Here is a 25,203-nt window from a genome sequence, read left to right on the forward strand (position 1 = left end):
TTACGCTAGGTAAATCATTATTTACTCAAACATACGAGTAGTAAATCAAATCCTAAAATTTGACCTGATACTATTGTTAAATGTTTACTAAGGTCTGAGATTATTATGCTTTTGGTTTTGTAAGTGTCGCTGTTCTAACGTATCCTAAACGACTTTTCTGGTAGCAGTTGAGTTCAGTAAGGATCGTAGTTCTAACCTAACCTAATTTTCTGGCAGCAGTCCGGTTCTGTGAGGGTTGCAGTTCTAACCGAACCTAACCACTTTTCTAGTAGAATTTCGATTCTGTGAAGGTCGCAGTTCTAACCTAACCCACTTTTCTGGTAGCAGTTTGGTTCTGTGAGGGTAGCAGTTCTAACCAAACCTAACCCACTTTTGTAGTAGCATTTCGGTTCTGTAAGGGTCGCAGTTCTAACCTAACCCACTTTTCTGGTAGCAGTTCGGTTCTGTGAGGGTAGCAGTTCTAACCAAACCTAACCCACTTGTCTAGTAGCATTTCGGTTCTGTAAGGGTCGCAGTTCTAATTGGCATCATTATACTTTAATGTGGTATTATGCGTACATTTAATTGCAATAATAGATGGTTTATTTAGGTAGAAATAGCGCATTAATTTGCTTGCTAAGATTTGGTGATCATTTACTACATTTGGTCTTTGAATACAATTTGAAGTGCAGTCGCGACAAAACATCTCGAACTATTGTAATGTTAGACACATTTTTTTTTTGATGCTTAGTTTTTAAGTATTTTTTGGTGGTCATTAATGCCATTATATATAATACCATTTTAAAACAACATGCTTAATGAAATGGTATGACTCTTAAAGTAAATGTAACAGAAAATGGGAAATGATCGTTGTACTCGTAGATTAAACATTAAACATATGTCAGCAGGCGGACGTCGTACTTGGCCTTGAAATTTTAACACACGTTTTAATGCGTGTATTTGCGACATGTGTTCGGAATTGGGCGGGTCTGTCCACAACACATATACATAATTAGGTAAGTCGTTTAATTAAAATCATATCAATTTTATTGTATCATATCAATTTTAGATTGGAATGACCATGATTCCTTGGCGCTGCTTAAGGCGGGATTTCATCAATGTGTGCGACAGTGCCGCACACTAGTGGAATCCTGCCTTTAGAGATGAAGCCTCGCTCTGCATTTTCTATCGTTTTTACATCGGGGAGTGCTCGGAGAAATAAAATTGCTTGGACTGATTTATATTGCATCATAATTATAAATAAATAAATAAAATAATAAATAAAAGGCTTTTATTTCAGGCAGTCAGTACCCATAGTGCATACAAAGTTATTATTACTAAATTAAAACTAAACTAAACTAAATTGACACTGTAAAGGGGTGCCACTCATGTTAAAATTAAATTAAATTAGAATTAAGTATAAAATTAAAATTGCACATGGTATGTGCAGTCATTTTTTGTTCTGATCCATGTGAACAGAAATCCAGCGCCTAAACACCGGACTCCTTATATCGTCAGAAACAGCCACAAGTATTTTGTTGTCGGAACGACGCAGTCTCCTCCAGAACGAGGCAACGCGGGATCTCGTTACCGCGAAAAAGTCGGGGACCCCCGCGTCCGAGAACATGCCCGACGCGCTGCAGCACCGCGGCAGCTGCATAAGAGCCCGGAACACGTCATTGTACTGAACTCTTATTCTGCTCATTGCCTTCTGCGTGAACGTTATCCACAACTGGGAGGTGTACATGCCTAAACAGTACGCCTTGAAGAGTGTGGTTTTTACATCCTTGCTGCACTTAGAAAACCGTCGAGCGAGCATGTTGCCTCTGACGGCGAGAGCCCTCCGCTCGCGCTCAATATCATCGTCGTCCTGCAGCCGTTCCGTCAACAAATGTCCTAAATACTTGAACCGCTTAACAACATTGATTTTCGACCCATTTAAATACACCGCAGGTACGCTATCCGGCCCAGAACCCGACGCGAATACCATCATCTCGGTCTTGGAAACATTATATTTCAGTCCATGTGCATTACCATAATGCTCACAGACCGAAAGAAGCCGCCTCAATCCCTTGATTGAGGGGCTGAGCAGCACCATATCGTCCGCATAACTAAGGTTATTGACGCAAACATTTCCTACATGACAGCCAACATTGGTGCTCCTCAGCTCCTCAATCAGGCCATTCACGTACAGGTTAAACAGGTCCGGAGAGGTAACCCCCCCTTGACGAACCCCACATTCTAGCCTGTACTTGCTAGAGGTTGCGTCGCCCCATCTCACAATGTTTGTTTGGCTTCCGTACCAGAATCTCAGCAGATTAACAACTCCATTAGGCACCCGAGATGCACGTAACTTCGCCCACAGGATATCATAGTTGACGAGGTCAAATGCGCGACTGAGATCTAAAAAGCATGCATAGATTGATGTTTTGCGCGAAGTGTAGTGGCTGACGGTACTTTTGAGGCTGAAAATAGCGGCATCTGTTGAAAGACCGGGGCGGAAACCAAACTGCGCATCATCAATTTTAATGTTCCTAAGCAGCTCAGGATGAAGGAGGCGCTCTAGTATTTTACCTACTATAGTACCTAATGAGATAGGCCGGTAATTAGAAGCAGAGCTAAGATCGCCCGTTTTATTCTTGACAATTGGTACTACAGTAGTGCGCATCAATGCCTCAGGTAAATAACTATATTTAATGCATAGATTAAATAGACGGCACAAATGCGTGAAAATCTTATCAGTGGCCCAGAGTATGTGCTCGATACTGAGCCCGTCGTGTCCGGGTGATTTACCACGTTTCATACTCAGTATGACTTTTGAGACTTCCTCTCGTGTAAATTCTATGACGTGATCATCGTGACTAGCTTCACTATCGAGCACACGCTCTGCTGTCAGAGGGCTCACCTTAAATCTCCGCGCAAACAGCTCGGCGATACCGAACGGTTCCTGGCAACCCTCCACGGATACAGGTAAACTTTGCTTGTAATTTAGTTTCTTAGTTGCGTTCCAGAACTTAATGAAATTTTTACTTTTTCTATATAAGGCTAAGATATTCAATTTAATACTCTCTTCATTTCTTTGACACCATTTTAGTTTGTTTTTAAATAATGTACGACTCTTGCGCATGTTATCATATTCAGTACCGCTAGAGGGCCTTCCGGCAACCGTCCAGCACCGAAAGTACATCCTAGCTTTCTCATGGCTGTCTCTGACGTGATAGTTCCAACCGGGCACCTTCCTATGGCGTCTCTGTTCACATGTACCAGAACTCACAATAGCTGCATTTTGGAGTACATCGATAATATGCCTGTAGTAATCATCAATGGTATTGTAATACATTTGTAAATGCACACAGCGTAAAACATTATCACAGTCGCACGTAAAAAAGTTCGAAAATAAATCTAAATTATTATAGCAAAATTCACCATAAGTATTTATTTGACTAGTTGTCCTCTCGCCCCATTTTACATACTTTAATAAATCAGATATACGGGAGGTGGTCAGTCCCACAGCAACGCCAGAAATGTTACATACAATACTCAATGGATAGTGATCAGACGTCGTGACGTCATGAGTGACGTACGCGTCTACCACTGAGTCCCAAGCAGCTCTGGTCGTCACGCAGTGGTCTAACCATCTCCTGCTGCCGGTGGCCGCACATTGGAAAGTATACATATCACAATCGTTACTTAATTTATTGTAATCCGCACATTCCCACAACATATCATCACAAAATTCGGCCAATTGTTTGCCGAACCTCGCACCTGGGTGCGCGTTCAGATCACCTAAGATGTAGGCAATTTGAACTTCCGAATCGTCGATAATAGCACTAATCTCCGCTAAGCATTCCGTAAACTCTTCGACATTCTTATTATTATCAACGGGCATATAAATATTAATCACTAAAAATGAGCTCGACTCGAGAAAAACACGAACTGCCTGTATTCTTTTGTTCGCACAAGTAACGGGAACAACATTAGGAAACAACTTCTTGTTCCACATGATGGCCAGCCCGCCGTATGGTCTTCCACGGAGTATACCTTCGGACGAGTCCACCGAGGACTTTGCCACGCAGCCGAATGACGTGTTAATTGAATGTACAAAGTTCAAGTCATGTTCCATCAGCCAGGTCTCTTGCAGAAGGATTAGATGTGAACTAGCAGTGAGGTCTAGCACGGTCTTAAAGGATGTCTTGATGTTCTTACAGTTAAAAGTTGTTATTACTATCTTAGAGGGTGTACTATCCATATTAGAGATTTAGTGGTTTGGTTTCTCTCGCCGTGCGTTCACGGAACAGTCTGAATTTAACACCTTCGGGCCAAAAATCATTACTCAGAAACGTATTTAATTTACGCCTGGGCACTGATAATTTAAACGAACAAAAGTCCGTGTCGTGTTTTTGTGTCAATAGATCTATTTTGAAGCATTCCTCGCCCTTATCTTTTACGTAATCCATTATATTATCCACAGTGGTCGATTTTTTCAGACGAGATACGTAAACAAAAGATGTTAGATCTGCTAATTGCAATTTACTCGAGCCTTGCGCAGTGCCCGTCAAGTTACTATTATTTTTCTTACGCTTCTTACGTTCCACAGTTATAAAACTATCATTCATTCTATCCCTCTGAGAAATACGGTTTTCATGCGCTTCCGACGGGCTTGTTGTAGTTGTCGTATTAATAATATCTTTATATAGCGGCACGTGCATCTGTACAGCGTCGGGTAGATGGTTAGTTGAAGGAGAGTTATTATTTTGCGATAAGTAATGCGACGCGCTTTGTTTACGTATCGTACTGGGCGCAGGCTGCGGTAGTTGGCCGGTCAGCTGTTTATTAGTGCCGCGTTTTTGTGTTACAGAGGCAAACGATTGTGATACATTCTGTTGCGCACTCTTTCGTTGTTTACACTCACATGCACAACTATCTTTTTCCTTCAATGCCTTCACTATGGATTTCACTTCTTCAACTTCCGATTTCAATCCCTCTATTTCGCTAGATGAGCAGGAATCACCACTTTTCGTGTTCTTTTCAGCTTTAATAACAGCCACATCGCTTCTTAAAATTGCTATCTCCTTAAGAAAAGAGGTTGAGTCAATATAATTAAATGAGACGGGTGGAATTTTATTTAAGTCTCTCGCCACAAAAATAGGGAGACTGTCAGGCTCAAACTCCTTAATCATTTTCACCATATCGTGGATACTTTTTTGCTCTGACCCTTCCTTTCGTCTCATAAATTTCTTATGCGGTGCCAACAATTTTAGAGCGACACAGCGAGCTTCTTCGATTTCTTCCGATGTATACGCAGTCATACATATCTCAGAAATTGCTGTTTCTGGCAACACGTCAACTTTGTTGCTCAGAAAAGCAAGTAGTTCATTAATAACGACCTTGCATCCCGCACACTGAGCGTCACAGTTCATATTGTTACGATGCGTGATATTCGCTTGCGCAGCGACAGGGGATCGAGCCGTATACATCGCGCGCGCGGCTCGCACGACAGCCGGCGAGGAACTTGATTTATCGAAAATTTTATAGTCATAGTCAAAAAATCACGACACGTTGCCATTACGCTTGAATGCTACGAAGCATTTTAAGGGAAAAACAATGCTATCGGCTACAGTATAGTGCTACGAGATCAATCAATTGTGTGCCTCAATTTTAGGAGCTTCGGGAGATGCATTTTTCCTTGGATTGGCAAACCACTCGATGTAGAACAAACCCACTATCAATTATAGTGGTACTACCAGGAAGGTTATGTGGATGAGGTACTGGTGAAAAGGAGTTTCGGATTTTAAATACTTTATGTACACCCAAATTCTAACAATACCGTTCTCTTTAAACAAATATTTAATTTCAATTTATATCCTATGTTTATAATATATTATTTTATATTAGAGCTAACTTTAACCTGCTACATTTCCCTCCTAACCTGTGTAGTGTAACTTTAACCTATAAGTATCTCAAAACTTTAACTCACCATAGCTTCTTCATTTTTATCAACATACCGTTCCCTTTTAGAAATTTGGGGTACTTGAAATAGAAAAAAATGTACTTCATTCTTAAAAGTGAAAAAAAATAAAATTGAAAATACATAAGTAGCTTGGCTTTGTTATGTCGCTTTCTTTATTTACATAGGTAAACAAACTTGTTACACAGAGATAGTTCTGACCATTTGTCAAGGCATTCTACAGCGGTATCGATATACGGGACAAAATGAGACAGGTACAAATACGGGACGCGACCCTTCAATACGGTGGCAGTCCCGTATATACGGGACGTATGGCAACCCTAGATAGAAGTAATTTACTGGAAAAACGTAGTTAATAACTTCAAAAAAAGGAGGTTCTCAGTTTGACCCGTATGTTTGCATGTATGTCTGAATGTTTGTCCGCGATTATATCGTTAACTATAACGTACTATGCCATACATTTTCTATGCAAGAAATATGAGCGTTCCATACTGATTCCTATGGGCAATATAGTAAAAAAAAAACAGACTATAGTTGTAGGTGGGTTTTTTCTGTTTCAGTGTAAAAGTATGTTGCCTCATGGCATGTGTGAGTCCAAGAATTGCTCAGTGGACCCTTCGCTTCGGCCCCACGCCGACCTCCCGTATCATACTGAGCCCTACGGAGGAGCTGAATATGCTGCTATGTAAGTCTATTCACACACTTACACCGTTACCTACACCGCCTTCTGCCGTTGTGAGTCAAGCGATGGATTTTATAATATATAGAAGTTTGTTATAAAGTAGCTGTAGCGCATCTGGGATGTTTGCGGAGGCGCGTATGGATTGCTTTCATGCGACCATACGCAAGCGATGCTCATCCCTGGTGCGCCGGGTGCGGGACAGCCCCAACCCCATCCTGCGCTCAATTGCGGACAGGTTCGACTGTCCATACTTGAGGCGTTGCTGTGAGATGCATGTGTCTTGCAGCCCTTATTATGTTTAATTTATTAATTATATACTAACATTAGATATAAGAATTAATATTGTATTGTATACTAACAAATTGTATGAGTCATGTTACTTGATAAATAAAAATGAATTGAATTGAATTGAATTGAATTGAATAAAGACGATCCACACTCTGAAGACTTGAAGTCGGTGCGCGGGATGATTGATAAGGAAACCATAGCATAAAGGTACAAAAAGAACCCTTATGGTGCGTTTCTACTATAGTGACAGGCCAATTATTACTACACGTTTTGGAATTCAGTAGGCACCCGTACAAGGCTACATCACCCCGTTCACTGCCGTCAAGATTTTATTTGGCCTTCGCCATGTTGCGAAATTTCAGTGGTATGTACTAATTTATTTTACTGGCAAGAAGACACTTGACAACAAAGGCTGAAAGTCGAATGGAACGTCACCGATGTAAAAAAGAAGAAAAAATATTATAGTGAAACGAAGTTAGGTCCCACAAAAATACTAAATAAGATTGTCTAAGATGCAAGAAAAATGCTTTTTGAATACAATAAAACAAAAGGTCGAAGGATTTCGTAGCATTCCAATAAACAAAGTTTTGAAATTAAGTAGTTGTTGACATGACACCGGTCATGTCACCGCTGTTTTTGAATATTTTGTTAAAGAAACAATAATAGGTCCCCATTAAAGTAGCGTGTTTTTTTTTAAATAGAAAATAATAGAAATATAAAACTTGATGTGTATATAAAACCCAACTATTGGTAAGTGCAATCCATTGGTAAGTTAAATAAATGCATAAAAATAATTTGGTCATGTGCGTGGCGGATAATGTGTAGGTAATTGAGGATACCGTACCCTCATACGATACAAAAAAGCCATTCAAGTAAAAGAGCGTATCTTCGCAGCAATTACGTCGTTTTAATAAGAAGATAATATTTATGAAACAAACTTATTAATGGCTCAACCAACCATATAGAAATATGAATGCGGTTGGTGCTGTTTTTGTGGAAATTATTTATTCAGTTTTATAATCTGAAAATTTTTAACATTTTTGTACGCCCCGTTCGAAAGCAAGGTACATGTCATTATTTTTGGACTTACGGAGTATTTGCTAAATCAGAAAACGGTTATTGTAACCGAATATTATTTTAAAAGTCCTATCCAATTACTTGTAATCTCTTACACGTAATCGGAAAGGTTTCCACGGAAGACCAGCGTCGAGATCCTTAGGTGGTATCTTGGCATTAAGCTGAGTGGAGACCTTCCTGGGACCTATTCAGAGAGATGACGGCACGTGGAGAATCCGGAAAAATGCCGAGATCGAGGAGTTAGTTATAGTTTTCGAGAAAAATGGCAGTGACATACAGAGAGACCGACGGACAAACGGGCGGACCGGCGGCCATGGCGAAATTATAAGGTTTTCGTTTTTGCCATTTTGGTTACGGAACCCTAAAAACTAAATAGTTGTTATAAATTCAAATTTGTGAGATGATTCGAAAGCCTCGGTTCGCGAACCCGAACAGCACTCATATGAATTGTTATGTTTTACATGCCTATTATTTCAATTATAAACTATAGGTATTTCTGTTTCTTTTTCAGAGTTACTGTGTCTCTACTTGGTATACTGACAATTGTCGGTACAGTGTACGAATTATATTATATTTTCTTGTTAAAAAAAGGTAAGGTATCCAATTTCCCATAAAAAATATCGATCATGTTTAAAATCATCTTAGACATATACAGCGTCCCTACTTATTTTACACAAAACTTGAGTCAATTTTTAAGATGTTTAAAAATTATATTACAAATAAGAAAATAAAAGTAACACAAATAAACCATAAGGTATGTGCGAACACGACGTACTGATATTGATATCATATATTATCATTATCATAATTTTTCATTTCTGAATACTCTTCCCCTAGCCGAATGCTGTTACTTTACGGTAAATGTAGTATTTTCCTGACCAATGTTTATTAATTTAAAAAATATTACTTCGCTAATCCGCGAAATGATAACGTGCTAGTCAATCAGTGCTAACCCGTTATACTTACTTGCGTATTTTTACATGCAATTAATGTTCCCAAACCGCAAAAATAAATATAACAAACCACCACCAAAAGCACAAAACTCGACAGGTGTTTCGCCTCTCTACGAGGCATCCTCAGATGTTGGCGGTCTGACGTCCGACAACTGAACATGAATTGCATGTAAAAATACCAAAAATACGCAAGCAAGTGTAACGGGTTGGCACTGATTGACTAGCACGTTATGTTTTCGCGGATTAGCAAAGTAATATTTTTCTTTTAATTAGTATGGATTTCTGCAAAGTAACGCCTGATTGTATTCATTATTTCAATGTTTATTGTCCATTGTTTGCCAGAGCCGGCCAAAAGTAACAAGGTACTCCGGGCCTGGTCGCTGTACTGGAATACCGGACGCCTGCTGACCCTCGCGGACACATCGCGATCCCTGCACTGCTTGGACGGCATTCGTGCGCTGTCCGTACTCTGGATTATATTGTTTCATACAGCTGGCAGAGTGATGGATGATTGTGTCAACAAATCGGATATAATGTATGGGGTATGTTTTTCCTTATGGGGTATGCATGGCATACAATTAGAAATAAAGCAGCTAGATTTTTAAATTAAGGAAGAATGGAAAAATTCACCGCTTCGTGCAGGATTCGATCTTACGACCTTTTTGAAACTACCTAAACTTACCAGATGCGTGTGAATTGGCCCATTTCTGCCTCTTTGTTTACACATTACACACCTCAGGCAGGCGCATAGCGACATCTTCCATAAGAATGTTTTATCTGCTTATCTATCTATACTTAAAGATATTAAAAAGTAAATTAATTGATAACACTAAAAATAAAACCAATGCATAAATATAATTATCCTTTCCTCATACGGTTTCTCGTGTCCCGAGCAAAATTAACTTTGTGTCTTTTACCACATCTGGGGGCCTAGGCGAGATGACAATGACAACAAACGCCAAACGAATAGAAAAAATGTATCGAGATGACAGATACTACGAAAATTCACGTGATTATTTCGATACATTATTAAAGTTTCGATTGGCGTTTTCTATCAACGTTTCGTATCAACGTCAAGACGAGCAAAGCGAAGCGCAAGGGCACTAACCTACCTTTTTCGAAGCGCTTCGTCGTTTTTTTGAAACCTCATAACTTGGGTTTGGATTATACCAGATAAACAAAATTCTTGGGATATAATAACAACAGTGGACTCATTAAGCATAAAACATTTCAATTGCATAGCTCTCATACTTTAAATTTTATTCATATCTAAAAAAAACGATTTCGTCACTGACTCAGTCATTCACTGATGATCATCAAAACTCCTGGAGTTCTAGGAAGCTGAAATTTGGTATAGCCATATATTTTGACTAATTGTAAGGTGTAGAGTTTGTGAAGTTAGGGCTTGTAGAGTTAGAAGCTTGGCTCCATAAGAGATATGATAACTTTTTGACAGTGCAAGCCTTATTATGGTTTCATCTTAGCAACATTTTACATGAAAATGTTTTTGATGGGATTTATATTTTTGTAGCCAATAAGCAGACAAAAGTATTTGTGGGCGTTCACGGGACATATCGCCGTGGACTCGTTCTTCGTACTGAGTGGGCTACTTCTCGTCTACACGACCTCCCACAAAACTAAACAACGTAAGCATCTACACTATCTACACACAAACGATACGGCAATGAAATAGAATTGCCTCTATACAGTAAAATTAATTAACATAACACTGGTAGGATATGCAATCCGTCTACTTATATAACTAACCAAAGTGATATTTTGCTTGAAAACTGTAAGATATATGAACCAACCACAATGTGAGTTGAAACCTTTTTGTAAGGAATGTTGTGTTACTGTCATTATATGATACAACCCTCATGTACAGGACAGTACAGGAGGACATATGTAATCCGCTTCTTAGTTTTGAAGTTAAATCCCTAAAAAAATATTCCCTGAATACATGATAACTAAATTTGGTTATTGTTTTCAACACAATGGATAGAAAACGAATTGTGTTACTTATGTTGTTTATCGTCTTTTTAGTGAGTTTGAAGCACCTCCCCCTGTTCTACTGTAACCGGTACATGCGACTGTTCCCGCTGCTGGCCACCGCGGTGCTCCTCCAGATGGTGCTGCCCCGACTCGTCGACGGTCCTGTTGATGCACATTTAGTACGTTATGTCAGCAAGCTGTACATTTACTTACGCGAACGTCCGTCCTTACGCTTTATATCTCTTTCGAGCCATTATCAATCTTATCGTCGCGCTTCTGACAACATATAAAAATGTGGTCAGAATAGCACCAAGTCTGGATATTGATAGACAGATTTTTTACCCAGTAGGTAATATCCGTCCGGGGAATATTTGCTTTCAGAAGTGGCTTGTCTTAGAAAACAATTACAAATGTGTTAGTTTTCCTTCGCATTATTGATACCTAATTGAATAGTACAAATTGAATATTTTCGAATAATCATACTAATACACTCCTTCTTTGACATTATTCAGTAATACCTTAAGGAAAATTATTGTACAATTACTTCTATCCATGACAAGACGATGCTGCAAAATATGATCTACCAATAGAAGTTTTAGCTTGTACGTAGGTCACTTTTATTTACAGTTGACTATACACATCTTATTATTGAGATAAGTACTAATTGTCCGTACTGTCCGTAGGTATTTATTAATAATTGTAATTTCAGGTTGAATGGTGCCGAAGCTACTGGTGGAGTGCGTTGTTGCACGTGCAAAATATCGTCAACCCGACGGATATGGTACTTATCTAAATGGCCTATTTTCTTATAAAAACCGGCCAAGTGCAAGTCTCGCGTCTCTAGGGTTCCGTACATAACTCAATTTTTGACATTGATGTTTTTTTGTACGTGAAACGTCTAGCCATAACACTTTTCATTACATCTATTCAATGTAATGGAAAGTGTCATGGCGCGGTGGCTGATATCTCTGCAACTATAAGAGCTATATGCATAGTTTTTATATTGATGTTTAGGAAAGAAGCCATTACCTACTGGAAATTGAATGTAGCGCTGACAGAGATGGCGCTCATTTTGCGCCAGAAACGACTCATTTGGAGTTAAAATAACCCTCATGCGCAGTATTTACTTAGTGATCTCATCAGTCTATGGACTTCCTTAATAAATACAAAAAAATACGTGGGATTTTAACAAGTTGTAAAAAAAAACATCTAGCTATGTGACACAACATTTTGTGCGTGTATGTTGTATAAAAGACGGTATAGCTACACAAAATTACTAGCTTAAATTTACTTAGAAGTGTCAGATAATGGTCTCTAAGTGTAATAATTATTTGGCAGTGCCTGGGACACACGTGGTACTTGTCGGTGGACATGCAGCTGTTCATGGTGTCGCCGCTACTGCTGCGCTGGGTGCTCCGCCGCTGCTTCGCCTGGCGCGCGCTAGTCACTGCTGTGCTAGTCTCGCAGGCCCTGAAATTCGCCATCTGCTTATATTTCAACTACCCAGACGTTTGGGGGCAGCTAGGGTAATCATAGATACCATAGACACCTAACAATTGCCTTTGAAAATATGCTATAAAACCAAATCCCGCTCGCTTCCCACGATTTTGTGAACGGATGTGGAGTAATTTTTTCCTCTTTCTTATCTTCGAAATACATCTGAGCTAACGCGCGAACTTTTTTTACTATTAGAAGTGTTACTTAGAACAAGTTCATTGACATATATATAAGGACAGGTCTTTCAAGTAAAAACACTACTATATAAAGGACCATGGACGATTTTGTATGGAGCTTGGCCCCAAAACCAACACAGCTGAGAATTAGGTCATTAAATAGCTCTGTAAATCTACTTCATTTAATTGGTGCCCAAGCGGAATTCTATTGCAGAACTGAGATATTTGTATTTTAGTCTAAATGTCGTCACCCTAATTACCTACGCAATAGAGTCCAAGTAAGTAAAGCAATTGCTGCAGGGTAGATGTTCGCGCACCGCTGCGAGCGCGGCAAACCATTCGCCGCACTCGCCCAGCGAAGGACTCTATTACCTGGGCAATAAGGGTGATATTTTGACTAAAATATAGATATCTCAGTTCTGCAATTGAATTCCGCTTGGTGCCCATAGAATTAAATGAAGTAAGTAGATTTAAATACCTATTTTTTATTTTATTTTTTATGTTAGAGGAGGCAAACGAGCAGACGGATCACCTGATGGTAAGCGATTACCGCCGCCCATGGACACCTGCAACACCAGAGGGGTTGTAAGTGCGTTGCCGGCCTTTAAGATGAGAGTACGCTCTTTAATAGTCCAACTCTCATGTCTGTTGGTTTTGGGTTGATATTTGACACATGGTCCTTTTAAACTGTAATAAGTGTCATATACTAAGAAAAAGTGACCAGCGTCCCCTGCTATCGATTCGAGTTCGATTCCAGCCTGGAGCACTGGAAGCCTTGGTCATGTTTTCTTTGTATACTTATATCGGGTGTGGCCTGTAACACGAGCAATAAATTTAACTGTAGGCTGTACTCCTCAAACTTACCAACATTTGTTCAGCGATTTTTCAAAATGATGAAATCTTCAGATATCCTATTTTTCATACAAATTAAATATTACCTTCAATGTACGCTACCATTAGTGTAATTGACGTCGATTGTCACGCTTTAAACATAACAAAATTCGCAATAAATTGCGTCTTAGAATAAAATTTAAAGTGTTATAAAAATCAAGTGTTCTGTTTATAGGTTTTTTTCTTTCGTTTGTTCCAGCGATACACTGCCTGGCGCCTTTTACTTGTGGTATTATATCAACCCTCTTGCGCGTTCACCTCCATTCTTAATCGGAATGCTTCTCGGCTACACCTTGCATGTCCACAGAAACGAGAAGATTCAACTATCGAAGGTAACGATGACTTAGCAATATGACACCTCTAGAGTTCCAAACGCTTAACGGCTATAATCGGAGTTTTCATTAGGACCGCGTATACTCAAGAATAAATAAATAGAATAAATAAATATTACTGGACATAATTACACAAATTGACTAAGTCCCACAGTAAGCTCAATAAGGCTTGTGTTGAGGGTACTTAGACAACGATATATATAATATTTAAATATTTATAAATACTGAAATACATAGAAAACACCAATGGCTCAGGAACAAATATCCGTGCTCATTACATACATAAAATGCCCTTACCAGGATTTGAACCCGGGACCATCGGCTTCATAGGCAGGGTCACTACCCACTAGGCCAGACTGGTCGTCAAAAGATACGAAAATTAAGAAAATCTTTTATTCAATTTCACTCTCTGTTGGTAAATACATAGTTTTCGAGTCCTCCTATTAATTAAATATGAAGTAACTATGCCAGGAGACCTCGCTCTTCCAGATTACAGTGGGTGTGTATGTGTATCGTTTTATTTTTAATTTTTTAATTTACGAATTATATCCTCAATAGCTTCAGTCCAGCTTATCCATTTCATTATTGTATTTTTTATATTCATAATTATTTTGCGAGTATATATTAACCCCCTTATTCATAAACGTAAACGTGTTACTAAAGTTGACAAGCCGCTAATAATCGTTTTTCCCTTTCCATCATACCAATACGTCGGAAAGGGACAAACGATTATTAGCGGCTTGTCAACTTTAGTAGACGTTTATGAATAAGGGGGTAAGTGCCTAATTTATCTTGTTATAGATCGTGTCTTCACGAAGACACGTGCCTTGACTCGTATTGTCATGTTATTAAAGGTTACATTTGACAAATCTGTGCGTCATCGTGGATGACACGAACTATATATAAAATCGCAGATTGTACCTCGCATTGCCTCCTTGCTGATTTACTTCCGGGCTCAGGTACAACTCTGTGATTCTTTCTTTGGGTTTGTAGATTGAGATTAAGCGATATAGTCAACTTCGCTCTTCCGGCAATATGTCTCTATTCATCCCTCTTCACCGCACTGGGTTCATGTCGAATTCGTTTTCCGTGCAGGCCTGTCTTTGGAACGAATTTCCCTATGGCATCACAAATGCTCAAAATAAGTTTGCATTTAAAAAATCTTACGTGCTTTCTTTGCTAGCAGAAGTAAAAATTCATAATGTATGTATAAGCTCTATATGTTATGTCGTTATTTATGTATTTATTATAAGTAATTTATGTATGTATATTTATATGTATGTATGTGTGGTATGTTATAGTATTATATTTGGTTGTTGTTGTTAAAGTAGCACCGCCCACAATCTCTCTGCTTTGCCTAAAGTTTGACTGGTAGGGAATGCCTCATAGTAGAACTTACGCATACTAGTTAAGTGCCTACCTCTGCCCTCTCTCTACTTCCAGGTATTTAGTTTTGTCTGCGGCTCCCAAAACTAGTATGCAGTACGACATTATTGAATGTGCTAGCGTGGTATATGCATAGATATAAGAAGTAAGGAGATTTATAACGAAGCAAAATTTCAACGAGTCTCGCTGTCTCCAACTGTCCCCCACCACATCATTAAAGGCGTGGCCAGACAACCAACTCACGCGCTGTGATTGGCCAAACCGCGCGGTGTAGGAGCCTAGAGCGGCGGCACTAGAGTGAGGACAATTCGATAGAGCTATCGATATTTTTAATGTTCTGAAAATGACCTTAGAGTTTTGACATTTTTGTTTTAAGTTATAATTGCCATATACTTAATTTATATTCCTTTAAATTTTTGACCTTATTTACGAGCTAAGAATTTTAAGGTACGTGTAAGGTATATTAGTTGAGCCATAAGTTCTCTCACAAAGGTTTTTACTGATAAAATGTAATACAAAGCTTTTAATTAAAAAAAAACATGTACCATGATGCGAAAGCTTGTTTATGCTTAACTAATCAAATTGGTTTAAATTTTAGTCATTATTTGATGTAATGTTTGTTTAAATTGTTTACTTTGGGATTGTCGTTAGACGCGAGCGCTTCATTAAAAAAAAAAGTTTCAGTTTATTATAGCATATTTCGTCACCAATTGAAAGCATGCAATTCCAGCATGTGACATAGTAAGTATAATGCACCATTAAATAAGCTTTTATATCATATGTACGAATAATAAGGAAACAGTAATCATAATTATCAGTAAAAAATCTTTCTGATAGAACTTTTGGATCGACTAAGTATACAATATACTATTATTTTAAACATATTTATATTCTATCTGTAACTGTAACTGGAAATATTTTTCTTGAAAATGATCCGAACAAATAACACTTTTCTCGCTCGTAAACCAGTTAGGGCCCCCTTCCTGTAGCATTTATCCATTTTTCGTTAATACTGGGAACTGAAACTGAAAAAAATTGCAATCATGAACATATTTCTTTTTTGACTCACTGTAAACTGTACCTCTGTAAATTCCATTCACCACCGTTTCTTTTTCAATTGTTTACTCTAAATAATTGTATATTATTATTTTCAATTGTAGTATTGTTTTTTTTTTTACTTGTAAACCGTATTATCCACCACAGGACAGGCTATGCCTAGTGTGGGGGCCAGCATAAATGTAATACTGTTATTATTTTATTTCTGAAATAAAACATTTGTATATTTGTACAATTGTACTTAATTAAATCAGTTTATTTTTTGGCTTACATTTTCGATTTTTAATCAAAATTAATAAGTATTAAATTAAACATTAGGGGCATATAAAATAATTGATTGATTTACTTGAAAGATAATTACTTTCGTATGAAAGTAATTATTTTTAATGTGTGTATACACTATATCCAAACATTTTTATCGATAACGCTCACAGATCAATTATATGCACGAGCACCACTCTACTTCGCGGCGTCAATGAAGGGAGCGGTTGGCGGTCGTACCAAGAAACAATAATGTCCCTGTGAATATCGTTAGCGGTTTAATGCATTGCGCCGTTGCTAAGGACACTACAAATAGTTTTCCATGCCAAAGCGTCAATGTAGAATGTATAGACAAATTGCCATGCGTTTGTATGACAACATGGTCTGACTCAGAAAAATCATATGTCACTGGATTTATTTGTTAAAATGTGTGGTTTTATTGACTAATACGTGAAAAAAAATGTACTATGTAACTCCATGATCCTTATAGTTTTTGGATACACTCCTATTTCGACACAAAATAACGCTATAATTCGGCATTTCAATAAAATTGACGCGCACATTGTTCAATGACAGCTAATTTGCTACTGTCTTATGGCGGGCCGGTATGGCCACGATGTGGCCATGTCGCGGCGACACGCGCCACGCCTCCGTCAGCCATCTAGTACTTTCTATGATCTGAGGGTATATGTTATGGACTAAGAGATTAATATGGGCATTATGAATAATGGCAAGCTATACCGGGCCAAGTGATTAATTGTTATCTAAACTTCATTATTTATCACATTGTCAGGTCATTATGAATATTGCTACGAGATCGATGGGCAATTTGCGGGGAGGAAAACAAACGCGTGACACGCGTTGACCAACCAGAGTCCGCGATGGCAGCGTGCGGACGTCAAATGCTTCGCTGTTTACTGTAAAATGCTAATTGTTCTTGTTTAGTTTTGCATTGAAACCGAATACGGATGGACGCGGACGGGTCTTATTATAGTGGCATACAGGGGCAAGTAGTGTTATTTAAATAGTTACTGCATCAGTGAATTCTGAGATTACGATTTTAATGAGGTTGTACTCTATAATTGTTTGAGAAGCAGATATAGTTACATTTCTCTTTGTTTAGCGTAAGTAGATTATCTTTCAGCCACAAGTTAATCCTGTAGAGGCCCCTCTCGGCAGCGTTAAAGGCCGATTCCCAGATCTGTCCAATAAACAAAATTCCTCCGCATACAAAATTATATGTCCGTCTTGGACTAGCTTGTCTGCCAAGTCGTTTATGTAGACAAGTAACAGGGTCGGGCCCAGGACGCTGCCCTGAGGGACACCAAACATCATTTCTGCGTCCGTGCTAGTGTAGTTTCTTATTCTGACGCTTTGGGTATGATCCCGGAGGTAGTCATCTACAACATCCAGCGGCATGCCCCTAATGCCATAGCGTTCAAGCTTGTTGACAAGAGTGAGAATACCGTATGAAATGCCTTTTTTAAGTCTAGGAAAATAGCAAAACAATTACTTCTTTTTCCTGTTGCTTTACAGACTGCGGAGATTAGGTTTAAAATGACATTCTTGACGGAAACCGAATTGAAATTTTGAAAGTAGGTTATATTTATTTAAGTAGTTAATGAGTATCTTATTATTTTTCTATAATTTTTGACATTGCTTTAAGCGACAATATGGGCCTGTAATTATTCAGCTCTGTTTTCTTCCCACTCTTGTAAACCGGCGTAACAAGTGTTTTTTTTCAATAGTTTGGGGAAGACACCTTGAGCGAAGCATACATTTACTAGATGACTAACCACTGGGAATATTATAGTTCTATATTTCTTTAGGAATTTTGTGGGTATCAAAGAATATAATACTCACTAGGAGGTGGGCATCCTGTTAATGCCAGGTGCGCTAAAAGATTTTTAGGACAGGTATTTTCGACTTCCAAGGGCTCCGTTTCCATTAAAACAAACGAATTGGAGTTGTTGTTGCATCTAGCACTAGTATCAGTGACTATAGGAGCAACATTAGCATTGGTGGGATTTCTGAAGTTAACTTTTTATTATATTATACTTAGATACATACGTAAAGGGGATATGGTTTGTCATTATGAACATCGGAAGATTAATTTACAACGCATGAGACCGCTTTTGAATCGGATATCGGAGGCTCACTTGTCGGTCTAAAGTTTTCTATCCTTTATATCCTGCTACCTTAAGGTTGTCTGGTAGAGATCGCTCACAGCGATAAGACCGCCTGTTGCTACATTTATTTCCATTGTAAATCTGTCATTGAATTTTTTTTGTATTGCAATAAAGTGTATTTACTTACTCACTGAAGATTTGTATGTTAATAGAATTAGTTTTTTTCAGTGGAGCGTCTTTTTGTGCTACAGTCTGGCACTGGTGTTGTCGTTGTCGGTCGTCTTCGTAGAGCATCCGAGCATGCAGGCTTTCTGGGCCAACCGAATTGCTCTCAACATCAGACACGCTGTTTACCGTTCCGGTTGGGCACTGGCAGTATGCTGGCTGATTTTCGCCTGTGTTAATGATTACGGAGGTACGATATACTTAGGAGAGATCAAAAACCAAATAGTATTATTTGCTCGCTAGAAATAAACTGTATACCGTTTATCAAGTTAACATGTTTGTAGCTATTAAATAGTAATTGAATTCCTAATTACCTACTATTAACATTTTGTGACATTTATCTGAATTAAACTTGGAGTGCTTATTATGAATTATGCTGCTCATTTCCCTTATTATTCTGTGGCTTTGGTATTAAGAAGCTACTTAATTTGGCTTTGTGTTTTTACAGTTACTTTAAACTAATATAAAATTTGTTTAAAAATATATTTTTTTCCTCCTAAAGGTCCAATAAACTGGTTTTTATCGCTGAAGCTGTGGCGGTTCGTGGCGCGCATCTCCTACGCGATGTATTTGTTTAGCTACATTTTGCAGACGAACATCAGCGGCGTCGGCGCTGGTGCTGAGTACTACTTCGACACGCAGTCACTGGTTAGTGTTTTTAGGCTAGGGCCTTAGCCTTATCTCTCTTAGTAGCCCTCACACGATGTAAAATTGAAAATCAGTTTGTGCAAAGTTACAATTTAAACTAAACAGCTCGTTATGATCTTCATTTCATAAAAGTTGCTCTTCACTAATTCAGCTTTCCAAGAGCAAACTTGCCATACTCTATAATTTACTCTTTTCCTTTTTAACATTGGTTAAACATACACGGCCTTGTTCCAGTTGACACGATACGCCGCAGACCTGGCGTACACCACAGCACTCTCGGTGGGGGCGTGCATCGTCGTTGAAGGACCTCTGCTCACGCTCTATAACTTGCTTCTTACACGGATCCGAAATACACACGAACAATATGACATTAATAACAAACATGAGGAATAAATAGTTATTTCATATTTGTTTTAAAAGGGGGCAAAGTTGTTGTTAAACCGCTCGTGCTAATATTGATACCCGAGCTAGTGAAAGATTCCAAAATAGAACCACGAGTGTAGCGAGTGGTTTGAGAAGTGTAATCTTGAGCGTTGCGAGGGTTTCAAGCCATGAGGGTTCAACAAACTTTGCCTCCGAGTGAAACACGAAACACCATACCAACGCGAGGAAAATACTAACTATGAAATGCCAAAAAAATCTAACCAAATCAAATCCAAATGAATGTAATAAAAATGTTATCATTCATAATCATCATTCTACCAGCTAACATAAGGAAACAACTCAAAATATGCATCTGATTACTTTGCCCCACATGTGGATAAAATGCAACTTTCTCATTAGTTTTTGAACAATCAAGAGGGCTTTTACCCGTTGGTGTGGTGAGAAATATTTTTTATTATCAATACTAAGACTCAAACAACAGAAGAGGAGAGTTTTTGCGCGTACTTGACCACACCACACCACAGTTTGTACAAATATTTCCAAGAGGTTTTATTGGTAATTAAATCGTCAGGGTGTAGGTATATAGAAAACGTTTTTATACTTTATTATGCTTACCTATGCATTTCTTTTTTAACTCTACGCGCAACTACACGCAAGAAGGGTTTGACTAAAGATATTTACCATTACCTATTATGGCGATAATGTAAGGTTTTTTAAATGAAACTTTTTTTTTTCATTTTCATGCTCTGAAAGTGGGTCGTTGTTGTTCTAAAACGTGTGCAAAAAATGATACGTTTCTGCTCTAGAGCACTGTACTTTACCTAAATTGCTAATTGAAAGTACCCTCAAGAAATTCTACTGAAGTTTATACATAGCCGTGTTTTTTTAATGCTCGTGTATTTTACTTTCCTCCTATTCGAAATGAAAAGTACAGTGTTTAACTCGGGTGAAAGGCACCATTTCACTCTCGGATGTTTGTTAGGTTAGGCCTTTCATCCCTTGGTTAACATCTACTATTGAGTTAATTTCCTTCGCGATTTAGCCATAACAGCCTATTGTTTTAGAGTTATATTTATCTTTTAAATTTACATGTAAAATGTAATGTTATTCGTGCAATAAATAATATTTACTTACGTACATATTTTTTTTGGTATCTCGTACAGTATTATTTAAAAACCAACAAACAGCATCTTGGGGGATGATTTAGTGACGTTAAGAGGGGAGGGTTAAGTAGAGGGGTTAAATTAACTGAGGTCTATTACGTATCTTCGTACAGGAACCAGGATATATGTATGCCACATATCTAGCACAGGCTGAGACTTGGCCCAATTGCCTTAACCATATGAAATTAAATGGGTATCATTTAATCGATCTGCAAAATATTCCTATTTTGATGAACAAAACTATATATTTGGTCAGCCAAAATGTATACTTGGTCAGTAACTTTTGTTAACTTAGAGATTTTGGTGACGTGGTATCGTGTCACTTGGGCTGATTTCGCTCCGCCTGCAACTCTGCCGATTTTTCAAATCAAACGCTAGCCACCTTATTATATCAGGTAACCATTCCTTTAATATGCCTACGCCTCAATTAAACTGCTTAGAGACATATTTTTTATACCAACCAATTTTTATATCTTGCTGCCTAAATAATCATTTACCAGCTCAACTCTTTATTAAGCAGATAAATTATAACAGCGGCAAATCGATATTGTTTATAATGTTGACCGTTTGTGAATATTTTCTGAACAAGAGTTGTAGATCGATTTTTATATATTGCCAGCAAAATGTTTGTATGTTGTCCAAATGATTAAATGTTTTTTTCACGTCAGCAGCTCGAACAAGGGTAATTTGTAGCTTAAAAACAGTGAGCAAAACCGCATTTTGCTCACTGAGTGAGACAAAATAACATTCAAGTGACCTTTAGATTTGAATGTCATTTCAACGTGCGGGGCCTAATACAAGTTCGAAATATTTGGATTCTATTGTCTTTGTCCCTTTCACGTCATTAGCAAAAAGAAAGAGACAAAAAAAGTCCACACGTAATTCAACGATATATTGACGGTTTATAATAGACCCCTCGAAATAAGTCAGACCGCATCGTTCCAAAACATCCTACGAGTCTTCATTCGTAATAATTATTTAATGAAATAAAAGTTTCAAATTTCATAAAAACACCATATTTTACGTATTTTATTATACAATAAAAAAAATAAACTTACACAAATTCACGCAATTATTACGCAGTAAATAATTCTACTTAACTACTTTTAACGATCTCTACTATAGTTGACAAATAGTAGTATCCGCAATTCGGACCGTATCTTACAAAGCTTTTTTTACAAAAAAAAGTTGTCGATTGAACTGTCAATTGATGTCAGTGAATTGAATTGAAATTTCTTTCGTTTTGTTTTATTGCGGTAATTAAAGTTAATTGTTAGAATACCTTCAGAAAACATGAGTGAAATAGTGATCCGTTTGTCTGGATTACATTTTTTCAGATTGTATTTTTCGATGGCTGACTGACGTGAAAAATTTTGTGTACTACAAAGTTATTTACATCTCGTGCGCTTTTGAGTTCCCTACTACGCTCAAGATTCTAAATTAGATTCACCCGCTACGCTCGTCAATCTATTATAGAATCTTTCGCTTGCACGGGCCTCAAAACAAGCACTCGAAGAAATATCAAACTTCGCTCTCTTGTTGTAAAAATAACTATTTTTGTGCGGATCAGTTTGATGAACGGCTGATCATTTAATTTTCACGTCAGCAGCTCGAACAAGGGTAATTTGGTGCTTAAAAACAGTGAGCAAAATCAAATTTTGCTCACTGAGTGAGACAATATAACATTCAAGTGACTTTTATATTCGAATGTAATTTCAACATGCGGGGCTTAATACCAGTTCGAAGTATTTGGATTCTATTATCTTTGTGCCTTTCACGTCATTAGCAAAATGAAAGAGACAGAAAAAGTACATAGGTAATTCAACGGTATATTGACGGTTTATAATAGACCCCCGAAATAAGTCAGACCGCATCGTTCCAAAACAATGAACTTATACAAAATAACGCAATTGTTACGCAGTAAATAATTCTACTTAACTACTTTTAACGATCTCTACTATAGTGGACAAATAGTAGTATCCGCAATTCGGACCGTATCTTAAAAAGTTTTTGTTTTAAAAACTACTTTACTACGTTTTACTACGCTCTACTACGTTTTACTACGCTCAAGATTCTAAATTATAGAATCTTTCGCTTGCACGGGACTCAAAATAAACACTCGAAGAAATATCAAACTTTGCTCTCTTGTTGTACAAATAACTATACTTCCCAAATGGGATTATGTAGGTACCTATTCTGTTTACGATCTTATTTTTTTTCTAACTGACTATAAAATATAATTTGTAGCTAATGTTTAAAGAATGTATGATTTCTAGTTTTAGCATTAAACTTTTTTTTATTTACACTCTTTTACTTACTTTATATCAACTTTACATATCCTAATTGAAAAGCACGAATTATTATGAGTGAGGATCCTATTTCAGCGTCCAATATTGATTATGTCTGCATGTGCATATGTCTTCTTTTTCTTTAAGTACCTACTATGTTGTGGCTCTACATAACTGTATTTTCTTTCGTTCATTCTCTCAACTTATAAATCTTGATTATTAAGGAAAGAAGGAGGGAAGTAAGGAAGTTAAGGAGGAAAGTGGATTCAGACCAATCCCTACTTAGGCTGCACCGCGGGGTCCGCGATGACAGCTAATATATGACAACTCAATTTTCAAATAAAATTAAATGTATGTTTACTATCTTAGCGCCATCTTCCAATAAAGTGTTACATTATTTGCTAAACTGTAAAGCTCACACGGGGTAAGGTTTGTGCTTTACGGATCTGCCATTTCAAATTCTCTTTGGCCATATTAAGGGTAGGTATTATTGGTAGTTTCAGAAGTTAGCAGTAGATGGCGCTGATATTAAACTACTTTTTTTAGGCAGAGGAATAATAAAATTCTTTAATTTTCATTCTACTATCATACCGCTTCGAGAAGATAAAGAGGTATAGATTCTTTATCTATTTGGCAAGCTTTTATTTTGGAAAAAGTCTAAAAACGATATTTTATGTCCGTCTCCCCAATGCATACAATTCTGCCGTGTCAGATGTATAACTGTTATCTTCCATATAAAATTGAAAATGCCAGAAAGGGGAAAAAACGAAGGACGGAGCAAGATGGTGCCTTAAAAAATTGTAGGAATTAAGGTGACACGTTTCTTGAATACAGCGAAAAAACATCATGAGAAAAAACTATAAAAATCTATTGTTTAAATATGAGAATCGAACAAAAGAAACTTGAAATGAAGCAGCAAGTTTGCGTGTGTTCAGAGATGGCTCCAATGTCTTACAATTTCACCAACCTTACCTATGTGTATCTGCGTTGTAAGTAGACGCACTTCAGTAATTTGAATGTTTAAATGATGTTTGCTTAAACTATTTCAAGGCCAATCATTTGTACATTGTTTATCTCGCGTTATTTATCTCTTTCGTATTTGCTGTTACATTAACTTTAAAACCAAATAAATACCTACTCATAGTTCTGGTTGCAGCAGCTCTGCAAGAACGGGAGGCCTGCCTGTCGTACTGTCTCACACCAGTAAAGAGCTGCCTACTTCAGTGTAATATTATAGTAAAAGTTCTCTTTACCTATGTTCTTAACGCATGAGGCGCCACGAGCAGGCCTCCAACCCTCGCCCACCTGGGCAAGCATACACCTGCCGCGTGTGTGGACGTGGGATCCTCTCTCGCATAGGGCTATACAGCCATGAACGCAAGTGTCGTTACCAGGATGCTGCTTAAAACATCTCACACAGATGAAAAGGCCTATTTATTTATTATTTCCAATTTACACGCCATCTTTTACAACGATAAGGAATCCTTATTAAGGATACTTTTTTCCACCATTTATAAAAACAAGTATCTTACATATTATAGGTTAAAGTTGCAAAAGAAAATAAGATATTTGCGACATATCCGATAGTACCTAAAACTGTTAACAACTCCTTTCGGGGACATAAGAGATTTGAGACTTTAACAGACGATATAATAATATTCATAATTTCGTAATTGTTATAATAGTCATAGTTACTTTTATTTCTAATTTCCGCTATCTTTCTGGTTATCAGGCGCTGTCGGTTCCATACATCACTACGATTTATCGTTTGGTGTATACAGATTGACAATTTGCGAAGTTTGTGATCGGGGGCTAAAGGGCATTAACG

At 37.7% G+C, this 25,203-nt stretch overlaps 1 protein-coding gene across 1 annotated transcript; it reads left to right on the forward strand.

Moving 5' to 3' along the window:
- Window positions 1–9,013: 9,013 nt before the first annotated feature.
- On the forward strand, window positions 9,014–21,059 carry LOC133518567 (nose resistant to fluoxetine protein 6-like). The gene is made up of 10 exons (XM_061852229.1): window positions 9,014–9,489; window positions 10,479–10,593; window positions 10,991–11,226; window positions 11,649–11,720; window positions 12,278–12,465; window positions 13,703–13,849; window positions 17,891–18,005; window positions 18,764–19,082; window positions 19,395–19,540; window positions 19,775–21,059. Exons 1-10 carry the CDS (start codon window positions 9,265–9,267, stop codon window positions 19,931–19,933), a joined length of 1,722 nt encoding a protein of 573 aa, XP_061708213.1. The 5' UTR covers window positions 9,014–9,264; the 3' UTR covers window positions 19,934–21,059.
- The last annotated feature ends 4,144 nt before the right edge of the window (window positions 21,060–25,203 follow it).

This window comes from Cydia pomonella, chromosome 6 (genome assembly GCF_033807575.1).
Source record: "Cydia pomonella isolate Wapato2018A chromosome 6, ilCydPomo1, whole genome shotgun sequence".
Classification (NCBI taxonomy): domain Eukaryota; kingdom Metazoa; phylum Arthropoda; class Insecta; order Lepidoptera; family Tortricidae; genus Cydia; species Cydia pomonella.